This window comes from Eulemur rufifrons, chromosome 21, assembly GCF_041146395.1.
Source record: "Eulemur rufifrons isolate Redbay chromosome 21, OSU_ERuf_1, whole genome shotgun sequence".
Classification (NCBI taxonomy): Eukaryota; Metazoa; Chordata; class Mammalia; order Primates; family Lemuridae; genus Eulemur; species Eulemur rufifrons.
In genome coordinates this window covers 25,840,018-25,864,002 of record NC_091003.1, presented here as the reverse complement: position 1 = coordinate 25,864,002, position 23,985 = coordinate 25,840,018, and the positions used below count along the sequence as shown (strand labels likewise).

General features: G+C 62.0%; 1 protein-coding gene across 2 annotated transcripts in view; it reads left to right on the top strand.

The window, feature by feature from the left end:
* Positions 1 to 22,339, top strand: part of GNB1L (G protein subunit beta 1 like) — a 54,730-nt gene extending 32,391 nt beyond the window's left edge. For both annotated transcript variants that reach the window (XM_069497547.1, XM_069497548.1), the window contains 4 exons: positions 2,601 to 2,763; positions 6,417 to 6,515; positions 10,504 to 10,719; positions 21,829 to 22,339. In XM_069497547.1, the coding sequence (XP_069353648.1) occupies positions 2,601 to 2,763; positions 6,417 to 6,515; positions 10,504 to 10,719; positions 21,829 to 22,080 (730 nt within the window). In that variant the 3' untranslated portion in view covers positions 22,081 to 22,339. The remainder of the gene's footprint in view (positions 1 to 2,600; positions 2,764 to 6,416; positions 6,516 to 10,503; positions 10,720 to 21,828) is intronic.
* The last annotated feature ends 1,646 nt before the right edge of the window (positions 22,340 to 23,985 follow it).

Genomic DNA, 23,985 nt, shown 5'->3' with positions numbered 1-23,985 from the left:
AGGGTGGGGGCGGGCGGGGGTGGAGCCTGACGGGCCATCGCCAGTGTGGTGTGCACGAGGCCCCGGGACAGCTGCGGCAGGGCTTGCCCTGGAGGGTCTGCGTGTGGGAGGTGCACACGTGTGCTGGGGCTGCGGAGGCCGGGAGGCACCAAGGACAGGAGGTTCAGGGGACTTCCTCCTGTTCCCACAGCTGTCCCGTGAGTTCAAAACTGATTCAAATGAAAGTTCCCCAACAATTGAGTGAGCGAGTGAGTCCTTGGCTCACTGCCGGGCGCGTGTCCCCTCCGGGTGTGGGGACACCCTCCCACCGCCTCTCCCTGGCTGCCTGCTGAGCCTGCGCCAGCAGAGCCTCCCGGGGCCTCGCGATCTTCGCCCTCCACATGTCACGTTCTCAGCGTCAGTTTGGCAAGTTCTCCAGAAACCGAGTGGAGATTTGGGTTGGGATTGGGTTGCCCAATCAGCCTGGGGAGAGCGGCGCCTGTGCGGCACGGCAGAGGGTCCCTGCGCCTCTCCACCGCTGTCCCTTCTGCTCCAGCATCCACCAGGCGGTCCTGTCTCCTCAGGCCCTGTGGTCTGTGATCATTTCTCTCCTCCTCGTTCTCCATGACCGTGGCATTCTCAGAGAGTGCTGCCCACGTTTTACAGAACACCTGAGTCTCAGGTAGCGAGACGGGCGTGACGGGGGTTGGCTGGAAACCCACGGAGGCGCGTGCCCTCGCACTGTCGTGCCAGGGTCTGTGATGTCCATGTGGCCTGCGGCCGGTGAGGTCATCGCTGGTCACTCGGGCTGGGGGTGTCTGCTGGGCCCCATGCCACGGTGCCGCCGTTTCTTCCTGCTTCCTTAGCAGCGAGTCGCCAGGTCAGCGCACTCTCGGGGGAGGGGGGCCCGAGGAGGCGTGGGCCTGTGCTAAAGCCACCGCAGTAATTAACAAATACCTGGGGGGAGAAACTCTGAGGCTACGCAGATACCCTGTTTCTCCTTGAAGTTTCACCTGCCGCTGGCGGCATCCGCCCGTCGGTTCTGCCTGCAGCAGCTGTCGCCGGCTGTCATCTCCCTCCTTCCTCCTCGCGGTGGTAGATTCTGCTTTTACAAGAACTAAGGAACCTGTGGGAAGTCTGCTGCTTCTCCCCGGTCTATCGATGCCTCCGCCCATCAGAGCGGCAGGAGATGCGCTTCATTCTTTGGGTTAAAATCTATTACTGTGACTTTTTTTTTTATCATTCGGATCGTTCCAGCTTTGGAACCTGTGTCCTTCCAGCACGCCTGTCCTTTATTTGATTTCTTAAGTATTTCCTTAGTTTCTGGCACTGCAAGATGCTTGAAATTCACGCTGTGTTCTTCCTGCCCCAGCCCTGGCATCGGCCACTCAGCACCCGTGCTCCTGACCGTGAGAATGGGCGCCAGGCGCGCCGGCCGCTTCTGGGCGCTGCAGCGGGGGACGCCGGGGCCTGGGGTGCCGACCCAGGCTCGCACGCCGCGCTCACCCCCGCGTCCGTCCGTGCACCGATCTGGCCACACACACCGTCACGCGGGCTCCGCAGGGCCTCGTCACCTCTGTGCTTGTCTGACGCCCCGTGGGGGAGGTCCCGCCCTGAGAGCCACTTCCGCTGTAGTCACCCGTCGGAATTGCGGGCCTGCACCCCTGTGAGAAACAAATTCACCAACTAGAGCCCGCATCCCCGCCAGATGACCTCTGTCTTTAACCGCACGGCATCCGGTCGGAACCCACGCTCCCCTCAGGCCGCCCTCTCTGCTCCCGCCCCGTGCAGCACGCCGGCCCCTCTGGGCCTGTCCCATCTCAGTCCTTCCTGGACTCCCGATGTCCTGCTTGTTCGTTGTTTTTGACGTAGGTATAGCGAGTTGCCCTCAGTGGTGTGCAGCTCCGTGGTTTTGGCACCCGCCATGCCTGGGCCACGCTGGGCAGCCTGTTGCCCCGTGGCGCCCGTGTGGGCATCCCCCAGCAGGCCCGTCCCTGCCGCCTGCCTTCTAGAACGGTCACACCACAGTAGCCTTCCAGATCCGGCTGCTTCCGCTTGGCAGGAGCCCCTCAGAGTCCTCCAGGCTGTTGCACGCGTCCGCAGTTGCCCTCCAGTGCCCAGTGCTGTCCCACGGTGGGCACGCTCCAGCCTCCCGTGGAGGGACGGCTGGTGGTTTCTGGTGCGGGCGGTCGTGGACAAAGCTGCCGTACACGTTCTTGTGCGGGTGCTTGTGTGAGTGGGGGGTAAAATTCATGTGGGAAAGTGCCTGCGAGTGGGATCGCTGGGTCCTCAACCTAGATTCACAGAGGGAGCAGGGCGTGTGCTTTGGTGGCACGGGTGGCAGCAGAGGGCTGCGGGAGGCGGGACATGGGACACTTGCCACGGAGCGCCTGCAGCCACAGTTGGCCGTGTGTCTTGGCATCGGGCACCTTGGATGCCAACTCACGTGAAAGTGCCGGAGCAGAGAAGCCCTTGCTCGGCTGAGGCTGTCAACCTGCCGGGAGCCACTCTCTGGAAACGGGGCCCTGCCTGCCTCCAGCCTCGGGGCCCGTGTTTGTCCAGGTGGGGCATGTGACAAGCTCACGAGGGAGGCTTAGGACTGTCTCCTCTTGGTTTGGAAGTCAGGGCCGGGACCTGAAGCTGTGCCTGTGGGACCTGGCGGAGGGCAGGAATGCCGTCGTGGACTCCGTGCACCTGGAGAGCGTGGGCTTCTGCAGGAGCGCCATCCTGGCCAGCGGGCAGCCACGCTGGATGCTTGCCGTGCCAGGGAAGGGCAGCGACGAGGTGAGAACCAGGCCCCTTGTTCTCTTAAACAAGTGTCCTTGTCCCTGCACCTGGTTAGGAGGTGCCCGTGCCCACCTGCTGGACCCGTGGAGCTGCCCAGGGCAGGTCTGCATCTCCAGCAGCTGGGCCTTGGCCTGGCACCTGGGGGGTGGCCCTGGCGGTGAGCCGTCCTAAGGGGCAGTGTGAGAGTCAGGAAGGGGCCTGGCACCCAGAGCGGCTCTGCCTGTGGAGGAGGGGTGTGGGATGACCAGGTGTGGAGGCCTGAGGCCAGCAGGAGCAGCTGGGGTAGGGACCGCTCAGGTCTTCAGGGGCCTTGGACTTCGCTGGGAGGAGGTGGTGGGAGAGTCGAGGCCCCGGGGCTGGGGGGGGCAGCTGAGCTGGGGCAGCAGGGACGGTGGAGTGTCAGGGCACAGAACCGGGCACTATGGGTAGGACTGGGATGCAAGCTGGGGGTGGGCACAAAGGTGGTGACCGCTGTCCCCAGGGGACAGGTGCACAGGGGATGGGCTCCAGGAGGGGTGATGAGGGAGGCCACCATTGGTATAGGTCAGGCTGGAGTGACCGAAGGGGTTAGTGACGTGGGGCTGGCCAGGCTGACAGCAGCTTCCATGCCCTGGGGGCAGATGAGGCAGGGTCCACCGCAGGACAGGGCGGGGACGGGCTGGGCCAGGGCGGGGACGGGGCGGGGGACGGGGCGGGGCATCACAGAGAAGGTGGGCGTGGCTGAAGGGAAAGCGGAGCAGCCGAGAGTGGCGCCTGGACGTCCCGGGGAGTGCGGCAGTGGCCCGAGGCGGGGTGTGGGGGGGGGGTGTGGAGCAGGGCGCGCACACGAGGGTGGGTTGGGGCCTCCCGTCCTTGCTCCTGGTCCTCCCCGGCCCACGCCCCGTGAGCCCTCACCGGGCTTGGCCCCCGCCCAAGAAGAGTCATTCTGTCTTCAGGCAGATCCAGTTTATAAATAATGAGACAGCAACAGGAATTTATTTGTTCTTGATTGTGTTTAAATCACCAATTAGGAGCTGCGTACGCTTTTCTTGCCAATTTTCCCAACGCTTTTACAAGTTTTACTAACGTGAGAAAGGGGTGTGCTGGGCCCCAAACCGTGGGCAAGCAGCCAGCTCCTGCCGGCCGGACCCTCTGTCTGCCCTGACCTGCGTCCCCCACGTGCCTGCCTCCGCCACCCGCGGGCCTGGTCAGCCGCCTGCCCCTCCCCGGCCGCACGTCCCCGGCTGCACGTCCCCATGCCGGAGGCTGTTTGCACCTGCCGCCTGGCGCCCCCCAAGGGGCAGCCTCTGTGTTTTTCTGGAGTTGCCAGTCTGGGACCCCTCACGTCCAAGTTCCCACCTGGCATCTGCCTGGACGAGGCCCCGGAGAAGCATCGCTGGCCTGCGCCCAGACAGCGCTCGGGGCTCGCTCGGCCGTCTGGGTGGCCACGCTTGCCCAAGCCTAACATTTTCCCTTCTGGAAACAAAAGCTGCCATCGAGTGCCAGGTGGGCAGTCATCGGAGTCTGCAGGAGGAGCAGGCGCAGGCGGGGGCAGGGAGCTCCTCCTCTGACCCAGGAGGCCCCGGTTGGTGGCCGAGCCAGGAGGACGCTGGGCCTGCCCTGGTGCTGGGTCCAGGCGCCCTGCTCCCTGCACGCAGGATGTGGCTGCAGGTGCCGCCACCCATTTGCACCCCCCCCCCCGCCCCCGCAGTGCCCAGCATGGGGCCTCGGGCTGCCTGGGCTTTGCCCTCCCCCTACCCCTGCCTTTTGCCCTGTCCACACTGGCCTGCCCGAGTCCCCTGCCCTGAGCCCCCTCCCTGCCCCTGGAGGGTCTCCCAGAAGGAGAAACGCTGTGCTGAAGTCGATGTTGTCCCGCAGAGAGCAGAGAAGGGCTGAGCCTGCCTCTGGCTTCTCCTGGGTTCTCCCTGTTCCTCTGGGCCGGGCTCAGTTGGTTTCCCCATGTTCTTGTTCCTGTATTTCTTTCTGTTTTGCTAGAGCTTGCCCTGGAGCAGTTTTTTTCATAAGGAAGCCTCTTGTCCCAAAAGACCTCTGTTTCGCCCTCATATTTGCCATCTTGGCTGCCTTTAATTCTGGCTTGACCAGCCCCTCCCAGAGCTTGCAGGTCTGTCTCGTACCACGAGCGTCGTGGGGTCCCAGCAGCTACTTTTCCTGGAGCCTCATCTTCCACGACTGCAGGAGCCTCTCCTGGTACTCGAGCTGTTTCTGTTCCCTTCGTTGTGTCGCTGTTTGTCTCCCCGAGCGCCTGCCTTCGGGCAGTCGGCCTACCCCCCGAGGCCCCTGGTATCTGGGCTTGGGCGTGAGCCTCTGTACGTGTGCAGGTGTGTACAGTGCACGGGTGTGCATGTGTGTGTGGGTGGGACACGGAGCTGTGTGCCGTCCCTGTGCTGAGCGGGGGTGGAAACCCCACTGTCGGGCTGAGCTGCTGTGCCGGCCCCTGCTGAGAGCACGGTGGCCCCAGCCCAGCTGTCAGGTGGGCGCATCAACAGGACTCCGTGGCCGGGAGGACCCAGCTACGCACCCGCTCTCGGCCCTGCCCGGAGGCTCCCTGCGCACAGCCCCAGCACGCAGGGGGCAGACCTGGAATTCAGACTTGGGGGCCTGGGCCGGTTCTGTGTGGGTTGGTGAAGGCAGCCAGGTTCTCCCCGATAGGGGCCCTCAGACACCGTCCCCCAGCCTGGCCCCAGAGAACAGGGTGGGACTCGAGCAGCCAGTGTGAGTTCTGGCCACTCGGCGCCCCGAGCCCGTGGACCTCAGACTTCTCCTGTGCAAACTGGGCGATGCCACGTGGCCGCCTCCTGCCCACGGTGGCTGCACATCGAGGTTACGGCCACATTATGATACAGAGCCGCTGTCACTGGTACCCAGGGAAGCTCAGAGGCGGACGAGCCTCCCAGCCTGCAGAACAAGGGCGGAGGGCACGCGGGACCCGGTCCCAGCAGGTCCGCTGGGCAGCTCAGACAGGGCAGGGAGCACCCTGCCAGCCTGCGTTGCAGCACGTCACCTGGGCGCTCCACAGGAGGGGGGTCCTGTCCCCACCAGGTGGATGAGGGAGCCCAGGTGCTCAGGGACAAGGGACAGCTGGGGCCCAATTCTGGGCTGCAGCACTTTGGTGCCCGAGCCTGCTCCTCACAGCCTTGGCCATCCCTGGGGCTGGTGCTGGGCAGAGCCCGGCCTGCTGTCAGCACACGGGCCCACGGGGTCCAGGTGCAGGGTTTGTTTCTCAACGGCTGGTGGGTGCCCAGGTGTGCCTGTGGGAGTCTCCGTACCAGGAATACGCCTGAGGTCGTTCACGGTGTCTGGGTGTCTGACCCACACCAGGCAAGAGGAGCAAGGAGAGAGGAGCGGCTGAGTGGAGTCGGGGGCGAGGGAGCCGGGCTTCCTGCTCAGCCCAGACGGGGAAGTGGGAGAGGCCGAAGCGGCTGCTGGGCGGTGACATGCTGTCACCTGGGAACGCTGTGAGCGTCTTGTAAGGGCCTGGCAGCCCCCGGCCCACAAGCAGCCTAATGGGGAACCTGGGCTCCCGGGTCCTCCCGGGAGGGGAGCAGACAGAAACTCACGGCAGCCTGGCTAATCGCCTTAAAAGTGTCTTGTTTGTATAGCACAGACTCAATTTGGCGTCGGCCCAAATCAACTTGTTTTCTTACTGTCAGGTTCAGATCCTGGAGATGCCATCCAAGACGTCAGTGTGCACCCTGAAGCCGGAGGCAGATGCCAAGCCGGGCATGCCCATGTGCCTGGGGCTGTGGCAGGTAAGGCCGAGCGCGCGCCAGCCACGCCCTGCCAGCCACGCCCGCCGGCCTGAGTCATGTCCCGTTCAGATCTGATTTATTGCCACGCCAGTCGGGCAACACCCCCTGTGGGGACCATGTGCAGCCGCCTCCTGCAGCCTCAGTGTCCCTGCTGGCCCTCTGCCTCCGTTGCTGCCACCGTGAGGGGTCCTGGCATCGCCCCAGGCGGCAGCAGCGGGTGCACACCCTTCACGGGCCCCACAGGCTCGCCCTCCTGCGGGTGGCAGCGAGGAGGGGACGGTGGGGTCGGCAGCCCAGCCCGCCCCACCAGGGCCGTGTGCCCTTCCGCTCGGCGCGGTGGTCCGCTGGCGCTGCAGAGGCGGGAGGGGCGTGCTGACCAGCCGCGGCAGCCTGTGCGGCCCCTCCTTGCTTGGGGTTAGTTTTTGTTACTTCTTTGCCTCTTGGAGGCAGGCGCGGGTCTAACACAGTGCCAGTGCCTCTCCCCGTGGCCATGCTCAGAATTTCTGAGCCACAGCCATTTCCTTCTCTCTCGACTGTTCTTTCTGGTTGGAGGGGTCAGGAGGCGTCTCCTGGGGCCGCAAGAGAAGCCTGGGCCACGCTGGGGGCTGCAGCCGTGGGAGGAACCCTCTTGGGCCCACCACGTCCACCGGCGACCCCAGCCCTCCTTGGGCCACGCCTTCCCGCCCAGCCGCCCCCAGTCAGCGCCCTCTGAGAGCGCTCGCCCCCCTCCCCGGGCTGCAGAGCAAATGGCCTGGTGTCACTGGTCCCTCGCAAGGAGTCGCCAGCAGCCTCAGCCGCATTGTCACAGCTGCAGGAGCCGTGGTGGGCGGGGTGCCGGGGAGGGCCTGCTCTGGAGCACTTGGCAATCCTGGCACGGTCCTGTCCCTTCCGTGGCCCTGATGAGGAGGCGGCGGTGCCTGCCTCCCGCCTCCCGCCTCTCTGAGCTCTTCACAAGAGTCAGTCCAGATGCGCCCGTGCGGTTTGGAGGTGTCGGTGCCCTCGCATGGGCACCCCCAGAGACCCTCCCTCGGCGTTTTTTTCTCTTCACGTGGCCAGGAAGATTGCCACCCTTCCTGCTGTCAGCTTCCCTGTAGTTTCTTGACTCAGGACGTTGGCATTTGGGGTCTCTAGTAGGCGGATCCTGTGGGGTTGCTGCTGCCGCTGCGCAGCCTCTGGGAGGGACACCCACGGGGGTGGGGCACTTCCAAGAGACGTACCCGAAATGGCAACGCTCTTGGCACCAGCAGGCTTGGGCTTTGGGGACGTGGCAGAGCCTGGGACACTGGCCTCCGTGTGTCCAGACCAGGCTCCTCCGAGGGCTCGGCGGGCGCTCGGCTGGGAGGACAGACACCCCCAGGCCGCAGCGTCACAAGCCGCGGCCGAGGGCCCCGTCCGGGGCGGGGTAGCCGAGGCTGCACCCGCTCCCGTCGGCTCCTGGGAAACACGGGTCGTTGCACAATCATGTAGAATTCCAGCAGAAAAATGTGTAGAACGGGGTGTACCAACTTGTTAAGGTAATTAATATCGCTGACAGAGGACAAACCACGTCTGTGTGGGTGATACAGGCCCAGCGCGGCGTGTCCCACCAAGGAAGCCTGCGTCAACTGGAAATGTTCCTTTCTCATCCCCGAGCCTGACGGTCCAGGTCAAAACTTACTAATCTGAGTGTGGCAAAGTGGACCGGCTAGGTTTTTTTTAAACACTCAAGTATATTCTTATTTTTCTCCTCAAAGTGGCGACCCGTGTCGCGGGAGTGATGGTAGACGGTCAGGAGCTACGGCAGGCCTGAGGCACAGTCCTTGGCTTAGGGCCCCTCCAGCCAGCCCCACCGAGTCGGGGGCTCCCCCTGGTCCCTGCTGTGTCCTCTGGGGCTGCTCGCTGAGGGACACGAGGGGACGCGAGTGAGGCCTGGCCTCCAAGTGTCAGCTGAGTGCGTGGCCGGAGGAGAGACGAGAGAGCAGGGAGGCATCAGATCCTCTGAGGGGGCCGGGCAGCACCAATGGTGTGGGCACCAAAGGCCCGGCCCGAACACTGTCCGCCCACCGCGGCTGTCACTGGGAGGCACAGGAACCTGGAGCACAACAGAGAGTGAGGCGGCAGGAGGGCCAGCAACCATGGGGTGAGCCCCTGCTCTGGCCACCCCGTGGTAAAAATGGCAGGTGGTCGTTAGCCGTGGCACCCAGAACTCTGGGGCTGCAGGCTTCACACTGACGTGGGTCTACAGAGACTGGTCAGAGCCGGCCCCGGAGCTGTTCCAGCTCAGGAGCCAGGAGGAATGTGCCCCAGGCAGAGGGGACAGGGCAGGCTTGTCCAGAGGTGATGAAGACTGGGGACAGGTTCGGCCGTAGAGCCCTGCCCGAGAGGGGCACATCCAAGTGGGCCCCAGGCGAGTTCTAGGAAGCCGGACTCGGGGGTGGGTCCAGCAGCCGGCCACATCGCACTGGTGGCAGGGGCTGGCCTGTGTTCCTGGATGGGGTTCACTACGTTCCGGGCTGCTCTTGCTCGGCCCTGACCCTGCCCTGGGTCCAAACACGCTGCCTTGGGGCCGCACGGGTGCCTGCAAGGAGCTCCAGGCAGGGGTGTGGCCCTTCCTAGAGTCCCCGAGTCCACGTCTCTGGGAAAGTGGTGTATGCTTTTGCACGCGTCACGTCCAAGCAGGTGACCTGAGCCGTGCCAGCGTGGGGCTCTCCCTGTGATGACGCCACAGGAGACAGCAGCAGTGCAGCCAGCAGATTGCAGGGCGGAGGCGGGCGCCCTCGGGCACTGCACACTCGGGGACCTGGGGTAGCCCTGCCTCTGGGGACCCGGCTCCAGCACGGGACCACACCTGAGACGAGGCACCCAGGAGACGCAGGGCCCACTCCCGGGAGCCGCTCTTCTGTGTTGTTTGTGTGAACCCGTACTGTGGCCAGAGCACGATGGTTTGACAAGCCATCTACACGGGGGAGGACATGTGCCTCTGGGCCAGCCCTGGCTCGGGGGGTTCGCATGCCCACGTGCAGGCCTCGGCGACTGTGTCCTGCCTGCACCTGCCGGCCCTTCTGGACCAGCGTGGCCTGCCTCAGGCTCCGGCCTGGCTGCCCGGCTCCCGCCACCAACCTGCTGACGCACAGGGCGCCCCAGCCCTTGGGCTGCTTGGGGACATGGTGTTGGCTTGTTGGCCACCCACCCTGGTGCCCCCTGGCCAGCCCTCATCTCTTTGCTTAGGCTTGCGAGATTTCCCCGGGGCTGCCACGCTCAGCCTGGTGGCTGCGTCCCCAGGGTGACGCGGAATCCTGCAGTGCTCTCCTCCTGCAGTCGCTGCAGAGGCTTAACAAACGAGGCGTCGGCCCAGGGCTCGCAGCCCTCTGACCCGGGCCCTCATTCATCACGACAGCTTGGGCCGCGAGCTCGGCGCAGGCGGCTCACACCAGCCTTGTGGGGGGCGGGGGGCACTTCTGTAGCCACGTTGACAAGGCACAGAAAGTTCATCTTTCATTGAGATGGAGCTCACGGTTTCTCCTGGCTGGTGGCTCCAGACAGGTGACCAGCCCTAGCCAAGGGTGGCCACGCACCTCAGGCCAAGGAAAGGAGGCAGGAGGGTGGGTCCCTGAGCACGAGGGAGGTGGCGAGGGCTCGGCTACCCCTGTGCGCACGGCGGGTGCCCGGCGCTGCCCTGTGGGCAGGACCCAGTGTGGGCACACGCCGGGTCTCGGGGCCGGTAGGCAGTGGCTTGTGGGGGTTGCTCTGGGGCTCTGTGCCCTCCAACCCCATGTTCCTCAGGGTGTCCCAGCAGCAGCCGTGCTGGCCCCACGCCTGTGGTGGCCGCCGTACAGGGGCTGTGCGGGAGGGGCTGGGTGCAGGGCCCCTGGACTGGCACGGCCACCTGGAGGATTCAGGAAGCAGCCCCTCGCCCCGCAGGAGGGACAGCCGTCTTGAGAGCCCCTTCCCCCCAAAACTGACCGCAGTCTGAGCCTTCTGGGAGCTGACTGCTCTGCCGTCCCTGCAGGCCAACTCCAGCCCCCGCCCACTCCTCCTGGCCGGCTACGAGGACGGATCGGTGGTCCTGTGGGACGTCTTGGAGCGGAAGATGTGCAGCCGCGTCGCCTGCCACGAGGAGCCCGTCATGGGCCTTGACTTCGACCCCCAGAAGGCCCGGGGCGTCTCGGGCTCCGCGGGGAAGGCGCTGGCTGTCTGGAGCCTGGACGGGCGGCAGGCCCTGCAGGTCAGCGCGCCGGGCCCCGGCCTCATTTATCCTGCTCTGCACCAACAGTCTGATGGGCTGGAACAATATTTAGGCATGAAGGAGGAGTTGCTGCAGATCCCCGGCTAATCAATCACTCGGAGGCGGTGCGGGCGGCCTGTCCCGCGGTGCAGGAAGAAGGGGGCGTGGGCGTCGGCGCCGTTCGCATGGTTTGGGTTTCTCCCAGGCCTCCGGTTAGCGGCAGTCACGTCTTGTCCATCCAGGGAAAGGCACGTAGAGTCCAGGAGTGCTCAGGCCCCTTTGTGAAAATTCAGAGGAATTTGGTCAGTACGGAACTGATTAATCAAAGAAAAAAAAAAAAACCAGCCCAGTGCGGAAAACTCCACAGAGCTCCAGCCCCCATGGTGGTCGCGAGCCGGCCTGAGGGGGGTTTGCTCCTGGGCCGCGGGAAAGCCTGCGGATGGGTGCGAGGCCTCAGGCCCGAGGCGGACTGATGCCTGTGGCCTCTGCCAGCATCTCGAGGGCACCTGGTGCCCAGGCCCAGGCCTGTGGCCCCCTGTGCCCAGCACAGGACAGCGGGGAGTGGGTGGGGGCTGACGGGGGTCGGGGAGCCGTCTCTGGTGCAGCTGTGGGGGGCTGCAGGCCACAGGGAATGAGGCGCTGGGTGTGTCCTGGGTGCAGCCTGGCTTCCAGGGGTGGGCAGGGGTCCCCCATTCGCAGAAGCCGGGAAGACAGGCCTGCCCACGGCAGCGAGTGGGACTGCAAACAGGTCTCGTGGGTGGGGCCTCGTGGGAGCTGCGTGCCCCTCGGGGTGGCCGCAGGAGCAGCAGCAGGCCCAGCTCCTGGCCTGGCCCGGGCTCAGCCCCGGGGCACCACGGATGCGCCCGCCCTTGGGGCGCTGTGAGGGCCAGGCTCCGCCTACTCGACAGGAGGCCAAAGGGAGGGCGTCGCCCAGACCCCCCAGGCGGGGATGGGGCTCCCCTTCGGCCCATCAAGTGGACACCGCCAGAGTCCCCTGGTCATGCCGGGGGCGGGGGGGGGGGATGGTCCCCAGTGCCTGTGGGGTCCCCAAGCCTGTGCCAGGGCGGCAGACTTGCAGCCACTGGGGCTGGTCCCCCAGAAGCCCTGCTGTGAGTTGTAAGGATGATGGTCATTGTGAGAAACTCGGGCTGAGCTGCCCTGGGTGCTGGGTCTTCATGTCCTGAGCTGCTGTCCCAGTCAGTGCTGACCCCCAGGGGGGTGTGGGGGGTCTCCCTCATACCCTTCTCTCCCACCGCCAAGCCTGGTGGGGACCCCCACAGTGCTGTCCCCTCGGGGTCCAGTGCCATCCTGCTGTGGCATGGCCTTCACCAGCCTGACTTTGCAGAGGGCTGAAGACCCTTCCGAGAGCCCCCACCCCACTGCACACCCAGGACCCCAGGAAGGAGCCTCCTGCCATCCCGACCCAGGCCTGCCTGGCCCCTCCCAGCATGTTTGGGAAACAGCCGCTGGACCTGAAGCTGCGATTTATGGGCATGTTCTCCAGCGACGACCATACTGTACTGATAAAGTTAAAAGCTAAGGCAGAGGGACCAGGAACGCAGCGTGGAGTGGCAAGCGCGAGGGTGGGCGCTGGGCAGGCCTCTGCCCACAGCGAGCATTGAGGAGGGAGGGGTCCTGGGAGGGCGGAGCCAGCCCTCCATGCCCTGCCCGACGTCACACCCACCGTCAGCTCAGAGGCCCCGAGAGTCCAGGTTCTGTGAGCTCCACGCCTGGTGGGGAGTCCCAGGGCCCTTGGCAGAGGCCAGCCGTCTGAGGGCGCCCTTGCTGCCCGGGAGCAGGTGAGGTGGCCTCGAGGCCCCTGACACCCACAGGTGTCCTCGCCCAGCCCCAGCACCGCAGCGCCTGGCCCGAGAGCCACGTGGGCACAGCTGTGCCTCCCTCGTGTCCTCCCGCCGCAGCCTCTAATGAGCCCAAATCAGTCTCTCCCAGGCGGGCGCTGGGAGCAGGGGCGCAGATGAGGCTGCCGCGGCAGAGCGTGGGTAATCGGAACCAGATGGTGGCCGCGCTGCACCGCGCATTCCTGGCACCTGAGGTCATGCGCTGGGAGAGCCCCTGGTGGCCAGAGATCTTTCCCGGAAGGTCCTGGTCCAGGCCGGGGCTTGGCCAGGGGGTGCAGCGGTGACGAGGGGGCAGCCCTGGTCAGGACACTGCCCAGGGGCACTTGGGGGTACATGGTGACACCAGAGCCACCCTGCCTTACCGAGGTGGCTTTCCCAAGAGCCATCTGCGCTCGGGCCTGGGCTGCCGTCGGATACAGGTGGTGCACAGGCCCACTCCTTCCCTCCCGCTCTTGGGGCAGGGCCCACAGGCCTTGAAGCAGGGGCTGATTTACAGCCGGCAGTATTTTCAGGCCTGTAAGTAATAGTGAGGCCCCCCCACCCCAGGCAGCCTGGCCTGGGAAGCGGACCAGCCGAGGCTGTCCTGTGCCGCGCCCACTCGGGCGTCCCCAGTGGGGCTCCCATCTGCACAGCAGCAGGGCCCGCGCTCCTGGAGCTATAGTTGGGGGGGACAGGCTGTGCAGGGCCGTGGGCACAGTCCCACCCGCCACCACAGCAGGACCAAAGCATCGAGGGGCAGGACAGGTCCTCTTCCTCAGGAGCTTGGGCCCAGACAGGCCGTGGTCTTCCTCCAGGAGACCCCCACCAGGCTTCGCCTGCGCCCTCTCTTCCCAGAGGGAACCTGGTCCTTGTGCCGGGTGTCTGCCTTGGTGCTACCATCTGTTCCCAGGAACAGCCGAGGTGGGTATTGGGTCCCTCCTGTCCCCACTGGTGGTGGCGCCCGGCATAGCCAAGCCACTGGGAGGGAGCCAGGCGTCCCAGCCCCTTGCACGGGGAGGCGCTGGCATGCGGGGCTCTGCCTGCACCCTCCTTCTGCTTGTGGTGACACGGGTCGGGGCCGCTATGGAAACTCCCACTTGTCTTGGGCTCCAGGTGTTTGGCAGCAGGGTCAGAGCAGCCCTTTCCTCCCGGGGAAGTGGACACTGTTGGCACGTCCCTAGGAGGGAATACAGAGCAGTGACCCTGAGGGCCGGGTGTTCCAGCGAGGCCTGCTGCTCTGCCCCGGGGTCCCCTGTCTGCCACTGACTCGGGGCAAAGGTCACCAGAGAGAAGGGTGAGGACGGTGGTGATGGCGTGTCACCACCTCCCAGCTGCCAGCCCCTCCCCAGCCACAGTGTCCTGGCCCTGCCAGTGGGAGGGGCCCCCGGGTCTGCGGGCGGTGCGCCCCACACGCACCTACACGTGCACCCCGGCACCCACCCCTTGGCCCTGCCCAGTGCCTGCCAGTCTCGGTGGGCACTCGGCTAGGCTGCGGGCCCGGGGGTGGGGGTTGGGCAGCACAGAGGGGACGCTGGGCACTGCGCACAGTGAGGACCTGCCTGGGCTCCTGGTCACAAGACTTGACAGCTCCCGTGCAGCTGCTCCTGTGTGCTCCGGCAGGACGCACACGGAGACCCCCAGGGCCGGGGTCTGCCAGGTGAGAGCAGTGGAAGGCGGGCAGAGCGTCTGTGACACACAGACGTCACGGGTTGCAGAGGGCAGTAGGAGAGGGAGACGGCGTGGAGGGAGGTGGGCAGGGCTGGCGGGCCGCGGGCGTTGGCCGGCCTGTGAACTGGCGGGCCCCACGCCCTGGGGAGGCCGCTGGAAGCGCAGGTCGGGCTGGCAGAGGGCTTGGCCACGAGGGGCGGGCGGGCTGGCAGGATGTGCTGACCTCGCAGGTCACCAGGAGCCCAGAGCGGCCTGCTGGGGCGGTGGCTGCAGGTGGTCTGGTGGATTGTCCTCATCGGGTGAGGTTCCTTCCGCCCCCTGGGGAAGGAATCTGGGTCATGAACCGCGCTGGGCTCACCGAGTGCTTTCACTGTGTCTCTCAGACTCACGTGGCTTTTCTTCTCGAATCTGTTACTTTAGGGAATTGCATTATTGGAATTTTTTTTTTAACATTAAAACAACCGAACAGTCCTAAAATAACCTGCCACATAATGTGTCCTCTCGTGCCCTGCTGGGCTCTGTCAGATTATTCTGGGCTGTGGGCTGTGCTGCGCCCGAGTCCCGCCGTCTGACGGCGCGTGTCCCGGCTCCCCGATCAGCAGGCAGTGTGGGCGGGGCCTGTGCGCTGCGGGGCAGGTATTTCCTGTGGGGAAGTTTCAGTTTTCTTTGTGGACAAATTTCCTGATTTGGAGGGAAGTTGCATTTTTACAGGAATTTGTCTATAGGCATAAACATCTTTAAGGTATTTTCCCATGACCCTGTTCTTAGTCTTGTTCTAGCTGTTCGTTGTGACTGTTTCGTCTCTGCCGTGTTCGCGGCGCTGTCCTTGTTTATTCCTCGTCAGTCTCATCTTTGGTGATCCGTGGTTTCCTCGTTTCTGTTCCTACCGTCGGCCTGCGCACTCTGGGTTCGCCGTGTTGCTCTGACGTGAGTCGGAGCCGCAGCCCTCCTTCGCCTGCCCAGGTGGGGGCCTGAGTGTGTCCACGGGGGACCCTCCGGCCAGGCCCCCTGATGCCAGAGTCATCGTCTTCGCCACCCCTCACTTCTAGGTGGACCCTGTCTTCATCTGTTCTCTGGCGAGGGGCTGTGAGTGTTCGTACGGTTCCAAATGTTTGATTTTCTCCCCGAGTTATTTTTTAGTTTTCATTTTCTGACTTAATTACATGTGGTCCGAGAACAAGGTCTGAATGATATCAGTGCTTTGAAATGCGGGGGGCCCGTCCAGGTTCCAGCAGTGCTGCACATGTGCCTGAAAAGGCAGGCCCTCCTCGCAGACACGGCGCCGCGCCGAGAGCACGGAGCTGCGGTCGGCCAGCTGTGCCCGAGACGGGGTCCCTGGGGGGTGCAGGGGGGTGTGGTGCCGCGGCCACTTGTCACTTTCCTGGAGGCCCGTCTGGTGCCGCGTTACGCCCTCTGCGGCTGGCCTGGGAGCCCGCCCGCGGGTCGGCGCGGTGGTCTGCCTGGCGAGCGGGCCTTTGCTTCGCTCCCACTCTCTCCTCTGGGGAGGACTTTTGCCTGGAAGCCTGTTTGCCAGCCGTTAACTGGCTCAGGCCGGGTTCTGTGGGTCACTGCTCCCCTCGCAGCCTTTTACTTGGTGCTCTCGCCTCCCCCCCTCCGCCCGCACATGCAGATGCGTCTGTCATGGAACTGGGGTCACGCCGGAGACCACGCTCTTGCCTCGCCAGCCCTGGGTCCGTGCACGGAGAGGCCGTCCTTTAGGGGTTCCTGCGGCGGGGCCTCCTGCGTTGGTGGCTGTGAGGGCGTGGGCCTGGGTGCTCAGGGGCCGCCCTCTGGGGTGCAGCAGCCACCGGGCCACCGTCGCAGGATCTGCTCCCGGCCGAGTCGCCCTCCATCATGAGTCGGTCCCACACTCTTTGACATATTGTGTCTTTGTTTTAATTCAGTGCAAAACATTTTCTCTTTTCCCTTGTGATTTCTTCTTTGATCTGTACGTTCCTTAGCAGTATATTATTTAATTTCGAAATATTTGTTGATTTTGCAGATATCTTTAATCTCGTTTAATTCTGTTGTCAGTGACGTTCCCTGTACAGTTTCAGGGTTTAGAAATTTATTGGGCTTGGTTTGGCGCAGCACGTGGCGCGTCCCGGGCAGCACACAACGCACACTGGAAAGGAGCGTGTGTTCTGCAGTTGTGGGGCGGAGCGTTCCGCCCGCCCGACTGAGGTCGCGGAGGTGCTGCGGGCTGCGGCGGCCCGACCAGGTCTGCGCCTAGTTTTCTCCTGGTTCCTGAGAGAGGGCTTGAAATCTCCTACGGCAACTGTGAACGTGCCCGTTTCTCCCTTTGACTCTGCCGGCTTTGCTTTGTGAGCTTCGAAGCTCTGCTCTGGGCATAGCAGCGTTGAGACGGTCAGGTCCTCTCACTGTGAAACGGCCCCTTCGTCTCTCGTAACGTCCTTGTCTCGCAGTCAGCTTTGGCAGGTGCTGAACAGTGGCACCAGCTCTCTGACGTTTGCTCTTTGCGTGGTACGTCGTTTTCCTTGTGTCCACATCCAGCCCGTCTTCCACCCTTTATGCTGAAAAAGCATCTTTTGTAGACAGCAAATAGCTACATGTTGCTTTTTGATCTTTTTCAACAATCTCTGCCTTTTAATTGGAGCATTTTGTCTGTTTGCGTTCAGTGCGATCATCAATGTGTCTGGGATTAAATCGACCATCTCTGTGTTTGTCTTCCACTTGGCACCTCCGGGTTTGACCTCTTTTGCTCCGTCCCTGCTTGCTTTTGTGTTAATCATACATTTATTTTTTAGTGTTCCATTTTACTTCCTCTTTGCCTTCTCAGCTGCACCTCTTGTCATGCTTTTTCCTGAGAGGCTGCCCACGGGCTAACAGCGGGCGTCCCTCCGAAGTCCCCTAGAGTCAGCGCTGCTCACTTCCCACCTGGGAGCACACTGCCGCCGTCCTCCGGCTCCTGCGCACATGGTGAACTCCGCCTTGCAGGATTAGTTTTGCTTTAAATCATCAGGTTTTTTTAAAACGGGCAAGAAATTTTAAAATATTTTATATCTACTCATCCATTACCATTTCTGGGGCTCTTCCTGCAGACCAGGTAGTTTTTACCATTTCTTGTACTGTCATTCTGCTGGCAAAAAAATTCCCTCGCTTTTGTTGGTCTGAGGAGTGTCTTTATTTCACCCTCCTTTGAAAAGAGCCCTGGCTGTAGACTTTAGGGGTGACGGTTTGGTTTTGTTCAGACGTACGGACGTCGTTCTGTTATTTCTGCCGACAGCTCCTGATGCCCTCTCACTCCCATGCACAGATGTGTCTTGCTCCGCGGCTGCTTTCAAGATTTATTTTTATCCATGAAGTTTTCATTAGTTTGACTATCCTGTGCTTAGGTATATATTTTTTTCTGATGCTGATTGGGTTTTGCTGAGCTTTTGATCTATAAATTGGTGTTTTTGAAAAAGTTCAATAAGTGGGTAAAAAAAAAGGAAAAAATAGAAATTGGTGTTTTTCATTAAAATCAGGAAATTTTCAGCCATTATTTTTTTCTTGACCACTTTCACTTTCTTCTCCTTCTGGGGCTTCTGTGAGTTAGACGGTTTGATCACAGCCTCTGGGTCCCCGAGGCTCTGTTCATTTTTGCTCGATCTTTTTTCTTTCTTGTCTTCAGAGTGGATAATATCTGTTGATCTGTCTTCTAATTCACTGACTTTTGAAAAACATAATTTCTGATCTTCTGTTAAGCCTGTCCTGTAAACTTTTCATTTCAGTTATTGAGTTTTTCAATTCCATATCTTCTATTAGGGTTCTTTTTTATAATTCCTGTTTCTGTGCTAATAGTCTCTGTCTGCTCACTCATCCAGACAACTTTTTTGTAATTATTTGAATATATTTTTCTTTCATTTCTTGGACCTATTTAAGTAGCTTCTTTAAAGTCTTATCTGATCCACTGGACATCCATGCATTTGGGGAGTGAGTTTCTATTAACTGCTTTTCCCCTTGACTGGGGTCACGTATGCCTGCTTCTCCGCATGTCTGGTGATGGATTGTTGGTGTCAGACATTGTGAAAGTGACACGGGACGGAGACTCTGGATTCTGTTACTTTGAGGAGTGTTTGCGGCTCCTGGCTGTTCACGTGAGCTTGTGTGGGCGTGGCTTCGGGCCCTGCCAGGGCTGGTTGTGGAAAGGTTGCTCCAGGCTCCTCTAGGGTGGTGGAACTCAACTTCCACACTCTGCCTCCCCGTCAGACCTTGTCAGGGCCTGGCTTCTGGCTCTGCTGCGGTAGGTCTGGGGTGGGCCTCACTCTAAGATGGGATCTTTGTTCCTGAAATGGGGCCATTCTGGAGACTCCGCTGGTCTTGAGTTGTCACGCAGTCTTTGCACCTGGGCCAGCCTGACCCCGGCACTGTTGGCCTCTCGCACCTGTCATGAACCCTGCAGCTCGGGGAAGCCCTGTGTAGTCTGCCCTGAGCACAGGGACTGGTGGGAACCACACAGTCACCCCAGCCCTCAGCGCCCTCTGTTCCTCCGAGTCGGCCCCGCAGATGTTGGCCCTCGGGCCGCCCCGTATTCTGACCTCGGCCTCCTCAGCTTGCCCTGAGCACTCTGTTCTGCCTGGACGTGGCCGGGGCACTGTCCCTAGGCAGAAAGCTGCGAGGGCACTGGGGAGCCCACCTCCTCGGCCGCCCTTCTCTGCCTGGCGTCCTGCGCCTGGAAACAGTTGCCTGGGACTTTTTGTCCACGATGACGGGTGTTTGCAGCAAGAGGACTAGTCTGGTACCAGTTGCTATGTTATAGCTACTTCCTATCACTCTTGCTTTGTGGACGGTAAGCCTGTTAATTGCTGGACAGACATTTATAGCTGCTCCTGGAGAACTGTACCCTTTATCACGGTTCAGTATCACGTGTAGTGTTACTTAAGAGGGGCCCTGGGCTGGGCGCGGTGGCTCACACGTGTAATCCTAGCACTCTGGGAGGCCGAGGCGGGTGAATCGCTCAAGGTCAGGAGTTCGAGATCAGTCTGAGCAAGAGCGAGACCCCGTCTCTACTAAAAATAGAAAGAAATTATCTGGCCAACTAAAAATATATATAGAAAAAAAAATTAGCTGGGCTTGGTGGCGCATGCCTGTAGTCCCAGCTACTCGGGAGGCTGAGGCAGGAGGATCGCTTAAGCCCAGGAGGTTGCTGTGAGCTAGGCTGACGCCACGGCACTCACTCTAGCCCAGGCAACAGAGTGAGACTCTGTCTCAAAAAAAAAAAAAAAAAAAAAAAGAGGGGCCCTGTTCTCTTGTTTGCGTTTTCCCACTGTATCTCTGCCCACTGTTCCTTTGGAGTCTCTCTTACACATAGCGCAGATTCGGGCTTGACTTTGGAATCCAATCATAAAACTGTGGAGTATATTTACATTTTTCTTAGTTTATGCAGATATACAAGGACAAATACTAGGAAGCTAAGGCACCCACTGTCGGGTGGGAGAGGAGAGGGAACCCGCTGCTCTGGTCATCACTTACGGGGGCCGACAGGCATCTGTTGTATCTTTTGCCCCAAAGGACACTAGACGGGCAAATCCGAGAACTCGGCCTTCATCCCACCCCCTCTCGGTTCCCGCCCACGTTTCTGTTAGTTACATAACCGGTTCTGTAGCCATAATCCCCGTATTGTTTTAGACCTAATCCTGCAGGTAAGTACATTCGGTGCTCTCTGCCAGACCATTTGCTGTAGTTCTCCGGGTATCTCTTATGAGACTGGAGTTAATCTTCTAGTCCTTTACGAAGAGCTTATGGGAGCAATATTCTTTGAGTTCTTACATGTTCAAAAATGCTTGTCTGTTGTCTTTGTACTTGAGCGACAGTTTGGCTGGATATAAAATTCTTGGACCACGCTTCCCTCAGCCTCGGTAGGCATCACCCCACCGCGCTGGCACGGACGTGCCATGCGGCATTCCCCGCGCCACGTGATCTTCCTGCCTGACTACCAAGAGGGCTTTTCTTTAGCTCTTCAGTCCAGTAACTTTACTAGAGCCCATCATAACGTTAACCATTCTACAGCCTTTCTTTTGACTTTAGGTCGTAAGACTTCAGTTTGCAGAAATGAAAATTGCTGCCAAACCAGTGACCGTTAGAGCCCGTGCCTGTCTTCCGTGTCTGTCTTCCCTGCTGTCTGTTCAACTCTGTCTCCCTGTCACGGTGCTGTTTACCACGCCTGCCCCGGGGCCCCCACTGTCAGATCAAGCATCTTCTGCTGTGTCTGTTCCTCTTCGTTTCTTTGAGTTTTTTCTCCGTTTCTTCCCCCAGTCCCGCCAGGCTGGGTTTCCTCCCCTGCGTTTTGCTGCTTTTGGTCCTTGTTTTATAGAGTAATGTACAGAGGTAACTTCATTTGTTAAGTTTTCTTTTGTTCTGTTAATTTATGGCAAAATTGCTTGGTGACAGTTTCCATTGGCTTCTGGTGAATGTTGCCATTTGTGTTTCCTGTTTCGTTCCTCCTCTTTCCCGTATCGTCTTTGCAGAGAAGCACGATTCTTGCCTGAGAGCGGCACGGCCCCATTGGGAGGGATTTAGAGAAGGGGGTGCCTACAGGAAACTCAGGGTGCACAGGGCTGGTGCGGAAGGAGGCAGCCACTGTTGGTTGTCACCACGGTGGCAAAGTGCCCCTGTCATTCAGTGTGTAGGCACAGAGGTGCCAGATGCCTTGCAGTGCCCAGGACAGTCCTGCAGGCCCGAGAACTGCTGTAACCACAGAGGCTACGATTCCCCTGGGAGCACCCTGCGTCCCACAAGAGGCACGTGTCTGGGAGGGGCCAGCGCTGAGTGGGGGGTGCTCAGCCCCCGGGAGCGGCCAGCCTCCCGCTGGCTCCATACGGGTAGCATGGGCCTGTGTGAGTCATGTTGTGCCGCCGCCTTGCCGTCTTCTCAGAACCAGGCCAGGGCGGACAGCTTCCTCCCTGCCAGGCGGGGCACACTGTGCTCCTCCTGCCGCCTCAGTGTTGTCTCTTTCATGCTGCCCACACCCTCCAGCCCCTGCTCTTGCTGGCTCTTCAACCTCTATCCAGTTTGGAGGTTTTTTTCCTTTCTTTCCTATTTTTTTTTTTTTTTTTTAGAGATGGGATCTTGCTATGTTGCCCAGGCTGGTCTCAAACTCCTGGCCTCAAGCGATCCTCCTGCCTTGGCCTCCTGAGTATCTGGGATTACAGGCATGAGCCACGATTCCTGGCTGGAGTTTGCATTTCTCACAGCTTTGGGGTGGTTGCTGAGGGTTTTGCAGAGAGAGGCCAGGAACCTCGCCTCTTACCAGGTGCTAGGATGCAGTGTCTTCCCTGGGGTGAGGGGCCCCACTGAGGTCTCTCCTGGGACCGGGAGTGGGAGGAGTCTGGGGAGGGAGTCATCCAAGCAGGCCCAGGTGCAGGTGGGCAGGGCCACAGACCACCCTAAGGGATGGGCTGAAGTCCTCTGGCATGGCCCGAGGGGTCAGCGAGAGCGAAGGGGCTCCCAAGGAGGAGGGGAGAGGAGGAGGAGTCAGCGGGGCGGAGCGTGTGGCTCTCTCCCCGTGTCCCCAGACTGCCTGGCTCTCCTGGTTCTGGCTGGGCCACTGTGGCAGGCTGAGGAGCAGCCTGACGCTTCTCTCTGCTGCCCACTCTCGCAGGTGCGTGGGACTCACGAACTCACCAACCCTGGGGTCGCCGAGGTCACCATCCGGCCGGACCGCAGGATCCTGGCCACGGCAGGCTGGGACCACCGCATCCGCGTGTTCCACTGGCGGACGATGAAGCCGCTGGCCGTGCTGGCCTTGCACAGCGCTGCCGTCCAGTGTGTGGCCTTCGCCACCAGCGGCCTGCTGGCCGCGGGCTCCAAGGATCAGCGCATCAGCATCTGGTCGCTCTACCCACCCCCGTGACCTGCGCCCTTCTGGGAGACACGGAGCGAGGGCGGCGGGCGCCAGGCTCCCGCCGGGAGCAGAAGCTGCCCCACAAGGGACCCGGAGCATCAGCAAGTCCCGGCCCAGGGACCACCGAGGCTCGATGTCTCCCTGGGGCTGGCTTTCCCTCCGTGAAGCGCACCAGCACGTGATGGGGACTTGCGGCCGGCGGGTGGGAGATGGCGGCCGGGGCCTGGTGTGTGGCCACCCTGAGGGTGTTTCACAATAAATTTCCTGTTGCCAACCTGCAGGCTCGAGTGGGAGGTGTCTGAGGAGGCATCCCCTGGTCCCCCCACCCAGGGTCGGAGCCCTCAGGTGTCCCCTGGGCAGGGCAGGGCAGCCCCCTGCCGCCTGCTGTCACGTGGCGACCCGCGTGGTCCCCAGGGCTGGGCCGCAGGAGGCAGCTGCCCGACACGCAGGGTGAGGACGGGATCAGGAAAAGGACGTGACTGGACTCCCTAGAGAACGGGGCAGGAAAAGGGGACGGCGGGGCTGGTGGAGGGGCTCGCGGTGTGCAGGGCCAGGCGACGGGGGCCGGGGAGGGCCATGCCGTCCCCAAGGAGAGCAGGATGGAAGCCTGGCCGGGGGCCATCTCCAGACAGTGCTGGTCAGAAAGCGGGAGGGCAGCAGGCGGCACGGCCCTTCCAGCCCCCGAGGCCACAGTCGCAGCCGCGACCTGCACGCAGAGCGGCCCGGCGCGGCGGCGCGGCAGGAAGCAGGACTGAGCCACCGGGGCGCGGCCAAGCCTGGCCTGGGGGTGTCTGTGCCTGAAGCTGGGGACTGATGGGGAAGGAGGGGACCCTGAAAACAGGGATGGGGGCCTAAGGGCAGAGCCTGAAGAAGCCAGGAACTGCGAACCCCTGTGTCTGCCATGGCTGCTGGAAGAGCCCCCTCTGCCCGAACACCTGGGTGGCCTCACCCACGGCAGTTGCCCTGCGAGGCCCCTCTGACCCCCACTGCGCTTCTTGCCCTGGACCCAGCCACAAGTCCAGCAGGCCCTGGGCTGGGGGGGACCCGAGGAGGCGCCACTCACCGCAGGACAGCCCGGAGCTGCCAGCGTTCCAGGCGGGAGTCTGGAGAGCACGTGCTGCGGTTGGGAGTGTGTGGGGCCCAGCTGGCTGGAGCGTGGACGGGTCAGGTCAGTCCATGGGACAGGCCACAGCAGAGCCGGGCAGGGGGCGGGGAGGGCTCTGGCGGCCGGGTGGGAGGGACGTGGGCCAGAGGGTGGCTGCACTGAGAGAGGCGCATGCCTGCCTGCCTCGGTGCACAGCGGGGCCGGGGCCCCCAGTCCTGGGGCAGTGGCTGCTAGAGGATTGTCACATGGGACCCGCCCACCTGCGGTGGGAGGGGCCAGAGGACGCAGCTCTGGCCCCCCCGTGGGAGGAACAGAGTTGCCGTGGGAACCGGCCTCCTCGAAGGGCCCTGTGCCTGCTCCTCTCTGTAGGTCGGAAGTTACGGTGGGCCAGCCTGGGCAGGGCAGACCCCGTCTCTACGAGAAAATAAAAAACTTAGCTGGGCGTGGTGGTGGCGCCTATAGTCCCAGCTCCTCTGGGGACTGAGGCAGGAGGATCTCCTGAGCCCAGGAGTTGGAGGCTGCAGTGAGCTCTGATGACACCACTGCATGCCAGCATGAGTGACAGAGAGACTTGTCTCAAACGAAAGAAATTATAGCGGGGACTGCTCCCGCCAAACTGGGATGTCAGTGCTGGGCAGGAATGCAGCCCATGCCAAGCACAGGGGCCACCGGCTCGGGCACTGGCCTGGCCTGTGGGACAGGGCTGGCTGCCAGCGTCCCGGGCCTCCCCGTGGGAGAACCACACTGATTCTCCCGTGTCCTGTAGCTGGCCAGCAGGATGTTGGGGACACACCTGGAGGGATTGTCAC